This window comes from Schistocerca piceifrons, chromosome 8, assembly GCF_021461385.2.
Source record: "Schistocerca piceifrons isolate TAMUIC-IGC-003096 chromosome 8, iqSchPice1.1, whole genome shotgun sequence".
Taxonomy (NCBI): domain Eukaryota; kingdom Metazoa; phylum Arthropoda; class Insecta; order Orthoptera; family Acrididae; genus Schistocerca; species Schistocerca piceifrons.
The window spans coordinates 304,718,793-304,729,788 of record NC_060145.1 but is presented as its reverse complement, the minus strand read 5'-3'; the positions used below and the strand labels follow the sequence as shown (position 1 = coordinate 304,729,788).

General features: G+C 44.7%; 1 protein-coding gene across 1 annotated transcript; it reads right to left on the bottom strand.

Annotated features, from left to right (window-relative positions):
* Positions 1-4,521: 4,521 nt before the first annotated feature.
* LOC124712307 (trypsin beta-like) lies at positions 4,522-7,983 on the bottom strand. The gene is made up of 3 exons (XM_047242599.1): positions 7,654-7,983; positions 5,010-5,124; positions 4,522-4,787 (listed from the first exon to the last, which is right to left on the bottom strand). The coding sequence occupies exons 1-3, from the start codon at positions 7,981-7,983 to the stop codon at positions 4,522-4,524; spliced, it is 711 nt and encodes a 236-aa protein (XP_047098555.1).
* Positions 7,984-10,996: the final 3,013 nt, after the last annotated feature.

The window sequence follows — 10,996 nt, the reverse complement described above, 5'->3', positions numbered from 1 at the left end:
CCGAGGACGGCTAGTTTTTCCATTCTTCTGTAAAGAATTAGCGTTAGTATTTTGCAGCTGTGACTTATTAAACTGATAGTTGGGTAACACCTGCTTTCTTTGGGATTGGAATTATTATATTCCTCTTGAAGTCTGAGGGTATTTCGCCTGTTTCATACATCTTGCTCACCAGATGGTAGAGTTTTTTCAGGACTAGCTCTCCCGAGGCCGTCAGTAGTTCCAATGGAATATTGTATACTCCGGGGGCCTTGTTTCGACTCGGGTCTTTCAGTGCTGTGTCAAACTCTTCACGCAATATCGTATCTCCCATTTCATCTTCATCTACATCCTCTTCCATTTCCATAATATTGTCCTCAAGTACATCGCACTTGTATAGACCCTCTATATACTCCTTCCACCTTTCTGCTTTCCCTTCTTGGCTTAGAAATGGGTTTCCATCTGAGCTCTTGATATTCATACAAGTGGTTCTCTTATCTCCACAGGTCTCTTTAATCTTCCTGTAGGCAGTATCTATCTTACCCCTAGTGCGATAAGCCTCTACATCCTTACATTTGTCCCCTAGCCATCCCTGCTTAGCCATTTTGCAGTTCCTGTCGATCTCATTTTTGAGACGTTTGTATTCCTTTTTGCCTGCTTCATTTACTACATTTTTATATTTTGTCCTTTCATCAATTAAATTCAATATATCTTCTATTACTCAAGGATTTCTACTAGCCCTCGTCTTTTTACCTACTTGATCCTCTGCTGCCTTCACTATTTCATCCCTCAAAGCTACCCATTCTTCTTCTACTGTATTTCTTTCCCCCATTTGTGACAATTGTTCCCTTATGCTCTCCCTGAAACTCTATACAGCCTCTGGTTTAGTCAGTTTATCCAGGTCCCATCTCCTTAAATTCCCACCTTTTTGCAGTTTCTTCAGTTTTAATGTACAGGTGATAACCAATAGATTGTGGTCAGAGTCCACAACTGCCCCTGGAAATGTCTTACAATTTAAAACCTGGTTCCTAAATCTCTGTCTTACCATTAAATAATCTATCTGAAACCTGTCAGGGTCTCCAGGCTTCTTCCATGTATACAGACTATTTTTTTAGGATTCTTGAACGAAGTGTTAGTTATGATTAAGTTGTGCTCTGTGCAAAATTCTACCAGGCGGCTTCCTCTTTCATTTCTTAGCCCCAATCCATATTCTCCTACTACGTTTCCTTCTCTCCCTTTTCTTACTACCGAATTCCAGTCACCCATGACTATTAACTTATCGTCTCCCTTCACTATCTGAATAATTTCTTTTATTTCATCATACATTTCTTCAATTTCTTCGTCATCTGCAGAGCTAGTTGGCATATAAACTTGTACTACTGTAGTAGGCGTGGGCTTCGGATCTATCTTGGCCACAATAATGCGTTCACTATGCTGTTTGTAGTAGCTTACCCGCATTCCTATTTTCCTATTCATTATTAAACCTACTGATGATTACCCCTATTTGATTTTCTGTTTATAACCCTGTAGTTACCTGACCAGAAGTCCTGTTAATCCTGCCACCGAACTTCACTAATTCCCACTATATCTAACTATAACCAATGCATTTCCCTTTTTAAATTTTCTAACCTACCTGACCGATTAAGTGATCTGACATTCCACGCTCCGATCCGTAGAACGCCAGTTTTCTTTCTCCTGATAGCGACATCCTCTTGAGTAGACCCCGCCCGGAGATCCGAATTGGGGACTATTTTACCTCCGGAATATTTTACCCAAGAGGACGCCATCATCATTTAACCAAACAGTAAAGCTGCATGCCCTCGGGAAAAATTACGGCCGTAGTTTTCCCTTGGTTTCAGCCGTTCGCAGTACCAGCACAGCAAGGCCAGATCAGTCAATCATCCAGACTGTTGCCCCTGCAACTACTGAAAAGGCTGCTGCCTCTCTTCAGGAACCACACGTCTGTCTGGCCTCTCAACAGATACCCCTCTAATGTGGTTGCACCTACGGTACGGCTATCCGTATCGATGAGGCACGCAAGGTGCATGGTTCACATAACCCCATCGAATATGGCAGAGTGATTGGCTCTTCGAACGACGATATTCATCGAATGCACTGGCCTACCCACTCCCCCAACTTAAACCTCATTGAGCAGACGTGGGACGCGTCAGAGCTGGAGATTGTCAGTCGCACTGGTGGAATCACAAGAAATCCTTATCAACCTTGTTGCGAGCATGCGAGCACGTTGCGAAACATGCATTGCCGTCCGTAGGGATCACACATCTTATTAAGAACTGTCTAGCGTTTTTTAATGTGCAGCGGAAAATCACCAATTATGGTGACTTTAGTGTAATTATTGTCTTTCAGTAAAAGTGTTTTATCTATTCTTGTCATTGCGTACTTCTTTCAGTTACCTTTTTTACTACATTACAGCAGTTCTTTCTACGCACAGCCCAAAGTTCGACGAGCAATGTTACTATGCCCTAATAAATCTTGTGAAAGTTCATTTCGTTCTTACGTTCTGCGCACCATTGTTAACATACACAATACTGTGGTAAATATCAACTCACCTACAGCCTCAATATCAGTAAGCTCTTAAGCACATGCTCTACAGATCAAACACAACTAGACAAGCCCATCTACAATGAGTGTCTATACATAATATACAGTATTTTGCACGTTGGAAACGATTTATCCAGAAAAATATTCTGTACTTTCATGCATGGCAGTATGATTTGGTACTGTGAGGGATCAGTCTTGATACAACATAGAAGGGTTTTAAGAACGAAATATTGGTGGAACAAATGACGTTAAATATGTGCTTTCCCTTTACATCTGCTAGTGGACTGACTGGGCTGAATCAAAATGACTAGTTTCACGTTCGGAAATTACGTACTTCTACAGTCATTACGATAAAGCCAAATGGAACAGCTGCAAGCACTCGTACATAATGATGAGTGTAGATGTGTTGCCTAAATCTCTGTCGATTATCATAACAGATACATCAAAAGTTTCCTTCTCTCAGAGTCCATTTGCCATGTATTCTGTAATCGCACAGCTGAGTTTCACTGATGGACACATTTTAATATAAGTTTAAACATCACTTTCACAAAATGTGGGATTGGGGGGGGGGGGGGGTGTTTAGAGTCTGCTACGCGTTTGGCTGTCAGGAGTATAAAATTTCTGATGGCGTAGTGAACAGATGTTTGAAATTCTAATAAAGGTAAGCGTAGGCTATACAGGAAGATGGGTTAGAAACGTTTTTCGAAGTAAATCAATTGCATGCCAATATTATTGAATTTTGTGTCGAACTCAGTCATTTCTGTGTTGAAATCAGTGATTTTCTGTCGAAATCACTGAATTTTGTGTCAAAATCTGTCAATTTTGGGTGGAAAAAACGACAAATCTTCGTCGGACTTAGTGAATTTTGTGTTTAAATCAGTCAATGTTCTGCTGACAGCGTCTAATTTTGTGTTAAAATCATAATAAAAGGTTGTTATTGGATTTGCGTTGGGGTCGGGAACAGATCTTTGAAATTCAAAGAAATATAAACATAGCAACTTGCATAGAGTAGCGTCGAGAACTACAGCATTCTAGCGTTCAGACAGAAAAGCTAACACCTGCATCGATTAATGCCCATTGTATATTCCTAAGAACTTGGCCAATGTCAACAGGAAAAACTTTTCAAAATTTGTGGTAAGGTCTTATGGGACCAAACTTCTGAGGGCATCGGTCCCCTAAGCTTACACACTACTTAATTTAACTTAAACAAACTTACGGTAAGGACAACACACACGCCCATGCCCGAGGGAGGATTCGAAACTCCGACGGGGGGATCCGAATTCGAGAGGGTCAATGCGACACCACACACGTCCAGAATTGCTAGAGAGTGGCTGCAGGAACACTTTTCTCATTTTAAACACTTCCGCTGGCCACAAAACTCCACAGACATGAATATTAGTAAGCGTATCTGGGATGCCTTGCGAGGTGCTGTTCAGAAGGGATCTCCACCCTCTTGTAGGGATTTATGTACAGCCTTGCTGGATTCATGGTGTCAGTTCCCTCCAGCACTGCTTGCGACATTATTTGATTCCATTCCATGTCGTGTTGTGGTACTTCTGCGTGCTCGCGGGTGTCCTACACAATATTTGGCAGGTGTACCAGTTTCTTTGCCTATTCAGTGTATAAGTCATAGGATGAAACTTCAAACGATGAAACATTATTTGACTCTATCAATAGAGAGGAGCTGCTCCAACCAAGGAAGTCTGTTTGGGGGAAGAGTGTTCCTTACACTATAAAAGTGCTGAAATTCAGAACTGAAGATAAATCCGATCAATAAATTAATGAAAGCACGAGTGGTCACCTTTTGTGGCGTTGCCAGACAATGTCATCAACGCTAACAAGTTGACAGTGCTAAAATTGTGTTTTGCTAAGCAATGAGTAGAAATGTTAGACATAGTTTTTTATTTTATAATACACAGTCATGCATTAGAGAAAAATGTTTGATGGAGCTAGAGACGCAAATCAACTGTGGACCGGAGGACGTCACACACCGGCTGCAGAGCGGACCCGGGAGCGCAGGTTGCCTACGCTGGCGTACACGTCCGGCGCAGACTCACAGGTCTTCGCCCCCCAGGAGACGATGCCCACTTGCATGTTGCCGCTGACCAGGGGGCCGCCAGAGTCTCCGTTGCAGACGCTCTTGCCGGCCTGACCAGCGCACACCATGCGGTCGGTCACCTCGGAAGAGAAAATGCTCTCGCAGTAGGAGCGGTCCGAGATGCTGATGTCGACCTTCTGCAGGGTGGAGGCTGCAGGCCCACCAGTCTTGGTCCTCCCCCAGCCGGTCACCGTCAAATGGTTCTAATGGCTCTGAGCACTATGGGACTCAACTACTGAGGTCATTAGTCCCCTAGAACTTACAACTAGTTAAACCTAACTAACCTAAGGACATCACACACATTTATGCCCAAGGCAGGATTCGAACCTGCGACCGTAGCGGTCTCGCGGTTCCAGACTGCAGCGCCTTTAACCGCACAACCACTTCGGCCGGCCGGTCACCGTCACCGCCAGGCCAGCCGCCGGGTCGTAGCCGTCAGAGGACAGGCTCACCACCTGGGCGTTGCTGCCGAGCAGCGACCCGGACACCTGTCAAACACACAGAGGCGTCAACAACTCTCAGCTCGACGACAACGTGCACACAAGAACAGAGCTTGGACCGAGACTCTAACAGTGTCATCCACAGAGCTGAAGTGGTGCGACAGCCACTGCCACTATGATGCATACTGGGCCTCTACACTCTCGAATGCCCTACAGGAGGCATTGGACAGCGATAACTATTGCTAGTTCCCAATATGAGTGGCGATAAGGGGCAGTCCCTTGTTGAGTAGTCCAGTGGTGTGCGAAGAGTAGTATACACTATCACCCACTTTTCCATATTTTTCATGTCATAAATGATGCACGCTGAAACTAAACGTGCGTTTAGAGGAAGGAGAGCATGTTAGGCAAGATCGACGTTGTGGAAAAACTAGCACTGGATACAGAACTACCCAGATGTTGAAAGTTCTGTTAATTCGCAATTAAGGCACATGGTAGTGTTAATGAGGAAAACTATAATCTGTTTTCTTGTGCACTGTGCAATGACATTCACGCTCACGCGAAGTGGTGAAGAAGCACCTCACAGTCGTTCTCGGTATCCACATGTGTCTAATAAACTTATTGCATTGAGAACTATAGAATATGCTGATATAGTTACTGCTTTTGTAGCTGTTCATGACACATAACTTCATATGGAACTATTGGAGGAGAAGGTTGGCGCTTGTTCCAACATTTTTTGATACTGCTGAGACACATATTGAAAACATTAAAAGTACCTGTGGATGCTATTATTCACATGTCACAGACGATTTGCTGTATCCAGAATGAGATTTTCACTCTGCAGCGGAGTGTGCCCTGATATGAAACTTCCGAGTTCGGGTCTCGGTCCGGCACACAGTTTTAATCTGCCAGGAAGTTTCGATTTGCTGAGTATTTCATAAAATGTTAATAGCCTAAGAGATAAAATTATGACTAGCATATTCTATATGTATATAAAGCAGGAAGTATTGTGTATGTCCAGCATATCCTCTGAAACACCTCAGTTGAATTAAACAAAATTTGGTCCATAAACAGTAACCTTCATATCGGCACTAGGGAAGTAAGAACCATATAAACCCAATAAGAGTGAAGGTATGGCCTAAAACATGCCTTTCCAGCCTCTTGCATATAGGGTTCCCTGCACAATAGGCATTTTGTGTGGGAGTAATATCGGCCTGCTTTATCGACAGGCTGTGCAGGGCAGCCTATATGTCAGAGGTAAATTTCGATTTTAAGTCATCTGATGTGGACTTCCCAACAAATTAGATGTGTGGTGTGCCTCATGTCAGCTTGCTTTATCGATCTACTTGAGGGTGGTCACAGATGATGCCATTATTCCCATATCACAGCATGTGAACTGCTGGTGGGAGCATTTCACTGATCATCTGTCGTGCGCTAGCTAGTTTACACTGATCGGCTAAAACATGATCGCCGTAACATAGGATGTTGGCTGGTGGTGTTGCGAGCACCTACCTCCTTAACAAAAGTGTGCAAGTGGATCCGACAAGGACAGGGAATCACCATAGTGAAGTTATGGGCTGCAGATGGAGAAATGGATTGAGATAAGTCACTTTGACGAAGGGCGGAATACTAATACTCAAAGCCTGTGAACGAGTAATCCGAAAACGGCGAAGCTCGTCGAATGTTCACGTACTAATCTCCTATAGTGAGCATCTGAGTAAAAAGGTAGAAGGACAGAGAAACAACCACAAGGCGCTAAATGGTAGGGCGTCCACGACTTTTCACAGAACGTGGGAAGCTGGGGCTTGTCTGCTCTGTCAAATAGGATAGATGGAGATCTGTGGCATGTCTGCCGAAAGAGCACAATGCTGGAGCATCCACAAACTATTTCGGAGCTCACTGATCATCGTACATTGTTTAATAAGGAGTTCTACAACAGAACACCCCTACGTGTTCATATGTTGACCCAACGACGTCGTCAATTACGACTGCAGCAAGCTCGATAGCATCGAGATTCGACCATCGATCAGTATAAATATGTGGTCTTTTTCGGTGAATCACTTTTTTGCTACAATAGATCGATGATTGTCCTACAGTGCTAGAGTGGTTTTAGGAGCATTATTGTGAACTCAGTTGATGTCTCAGCGACGAAATTCGCCTGATATAAATCCTATGGAACCCATCTGTGTCACTACCGGGTGCAAACACAGCGTACGCAAATTAGTGGCTCTTTGTTTACGCGAATTACGTGACCTTTGAGTAGACAATTAATGCCCCATAACTGTCATATCCCTGATAGGAAGAATCAGCTATGTATACGGACAAACAAGCTATAAGCAAGTGGTCATAATCTTTTGGCTCACTGGTGTAAATCGGGGTTTGCTGTAGGAGTTGGGCAATCATGGCTGCAACACATTGACGGCATTGCATTTTGTGGAATTCTTTATTGCTTACTCTGTAGCTTGGAAAATGTGTCGCAGTGTGTTAATACTGTTGGTGACCATGCAAGGGTGCTACTGATCACAGACATACTCGTATTTCCCTGGAAATTAGTCTGAGATGTCAGCTAGTGCTACTCACCTGGACAACGATAATATCGTAGTCAGTTGTGTCGCTGTCGTATTTGCCGTGCATAAAGCCAGAGGACGCCTGCAGGACGGAGCCACCGCTCTCACGGATTGAGCTGCCGACCCGGAAACTCATCCATGAGAGACTGAGGCCGTCGACGCAGTGGGCCGCCGTCAGGACCCAGCTGGAGCCGATGATGGACGCTCCACAGTTGTGTGAACCCAACTTCTGGAAGGACACCTGCCATGGGTAGTCGGCAATGTCTGCGTTGGTCCCCCCAATGATGCGGCAGGGCAGTGCAGAACCCAGCATGCACACCAGAAGGAGGACAAGGCGCTGCATTGTGGTGGCAGTGTCGGTGAATGTCCAGAGCCCCGTCCCAACGCTTTATATACCATCTGATGTGCACATGCACAGCACAGTATAAGTTTCGTCATCCCACTTGAGCTAAGTCTCCGTCCTTGAAAATGTGACAGTCAAGGCACTTCACTTAGTGAGATAAGCCAAGGCTTAGGTACATGATACAGAACAAATTTAATACCGATACAGACCTTGAGCAACTACATTTTGCGCGTGATGAAAGAGTTTCTTCCACAATGGAGATGTATAATAAGCTGTCAAAGAATTATGCACTTGACGATGTTGTCTGCTAAGTGTTAGTTCATCTGTCACTGATAGTCATCTGTGGATACTGTACATGAATGTTGGCCATATTTACATAAAACATAACATATAGGTTTCCGAGGTAAGTGTGGTGTCATCGCCAGACACCACACTTGCTAGGTGGTAGCCTTTAAATCGGCCGCGGTCCATTAATATACGCCGGACCCGCGTGTCGCCACTGTCAGTAATTGCAGACCGAGCGCCACCACACGGCAGGTCTAGAGAGACGTACTAGCACTCGCCCCAGTTGTACAGCCGACTTTGCAAGGAAAGGTTCACTGACAAATACGCTCTCATTTGCCGAGACGATAGTTAGCATAGCCTTCAGCTAAATTTGCTACGACCTAGCAAGGTACCGTATTCAATTGCTAATTAATATTATGAAGCATGTATCATCAAGAGCGATGTTCTACAATTATGGATTAAAGTTAAGTATTCCAGAAGCTACATACCTTTCTTTATAGCATTCATTACGTATCCTGTTTCAGACCTCACGCCAGCCTGCGTGAGTTTAAGCGCGTGCCTTTCGGCTTCCTCTCATTGTGTCTAGGCTGTCTTGTCTAGACACAACATTTTTGGCGACGAGTCTCAAAAGAGTCTTCTTTTTTCTACTTGCTTCATTTACTTGTGTCATGGCTTCGCCACAATCTCCAGATGTACTGTCCGAATTTTATCACTTGCAGAATCAGCAGACGCAGGCCTTATTGGATGCCCTTGGACAGCTCGTCCAGGGTCAACGTGCGGTGCCAAACGATGCGGCTGCCACCGCTCCACCACTACCGCAGCCACGACACGCAGTTGCACCACCTTTTCGTCAATTTGATGCGGCAATGGAAAGCTGGACGGAGTGGTCACGCCAATTTGGATTCCATCTCGCCGCCTACAGAATTCAAGGTAATGAGCGGCAGCCTCACTTATTGGCGTGTGTAGGGGTGCAGACGTACCGTGTGATAGTGAAATTATTTCCCCGCCGCGACGTAGCAACTCTGTCCTACGAAGAAATTTTGTCTGCATTAGATGCATATTTCAAGGAATCAGTCAATGTAATTGCAAAACGGTATACATTCTTTTGTACAAAACGTACGGCCGGTCAAACTAATCGGGAGTGGGTTGCAACTTTGCAAGGCCTTACTAGGGATTGTGCTTTTGAGTGTGAATGTGGACTCCCTTATTCAGATACTATGGTGCGTGATGCAATTGCTCTGAACGTTTCTGATGTTCGTATCAGGGAACAGATTTTGAAACTAGTCAATCCCTCCCTTCAACAAGTGATAGACATATTGGATAGGCAAGACACACTTGACTTTGCTCAGGAATCGTTTGAACCTTCGCCAGCTGTGTGTCACGTTAACCGGCCCGCCGGGAGAGCTGCACAGAACAGTAAACAGCCTTCGCGCTCGTCCGCGCAGCTGCCGCCAAGCTCTCAACCACGTGTCCCACGGCAGCAAGCAAATGCAGTGCTAAAATCATGCCTGCGGTGTGCTATTTGCTTTTTCTGTAATAAAAAAGGACATGTTCAGAGTGTTTGCCAGAAAAAGCTCAGATCAGACACTAACAACCATTCCAGGCCCTTTGCTTCGCGCCGGAATCGAACCAAGATTACTCCGGCTCGTGAACCTTCGCCTATGGAAATTCATGTAGTTAATTCCACTCCGCCCAGTGCTAATCTCTCTAACAGTGACTGTGTTCGTCCCACAAAAAGTGTGCATCGACGTCGCCGGAAATCACGTCAATTAGCAAGTGATTCTGTACCAGTGTCTGTTCACGTTGCACGAGACAGTCGCTCTTGTCGTCAGCAGGACAATAAACTTTTTGTAGACTTGGACATTCTTGGCAACGTGATCCCATTCCAGCTCGATACCGGAGCTGCAGTTTCATTGATCAATAAAGACACGTACAAACAACTGGGCACACCTCCCTTGCGTGCCGCAAATGTTAAGCTAACTAGTTATTCACGACAGCATATCCCAATGTTAGGACAGTGCAGCCTTCTTGCAACATACAAGGGACAAACAAAACTTGTGTCTTTTTACGTCCTTCGTTCTTCTTCTGCTGTGAACTTGTTTGGTTTAAATTTATTTCAGTTGTTTAACTTGTCTATAGTTAATCAGGTCCTATCAGTGAATCAGACTGTGCCTTCAGCCAGTGTTTCTCGTCTATGTGAAGAATTTGCAGACATTTTTGCACCGGGCCTTGGTTGCGCTAAGAACTATAAAGCACATTTGGAACTGAAAGTAAACGCGCAACCAAAATTTTTCGGAGCGCGCAATGTTCCTCATGCATTGCGTTTTGAGGTAGCAAGAACATTACACGATTTGGAATCACAAGGTGTGATAGAACGTGTGCAGGCTTCTCTCTGGGCATCACCCTTAGTAATTTTGGCAAAACCTTCCGGACAATTGAGACTTTGTGTGGACTTCAAAGCTACAGTGAATCCACAACTAGTGATTGCAACTTTTCCTTTACCCCGCCCGGAAGATCTTTTTGACAAACTGTGTCCGGGTAAATATTTTTCGAAGTTGGACCTAGCAGATGCGTACTTGCAAATACCTGTGGACGACGAATCTCAGCGCGTCTTGGTTGTTAACACGCATCTTGGTTTGTACCGATTCAAAAGACTGCCATTCGGGTGTGCATCCACCCCTGCATTGTTTCAGCAATATCTGCAAACTGTTTGTGCCTCGTTCCCTAC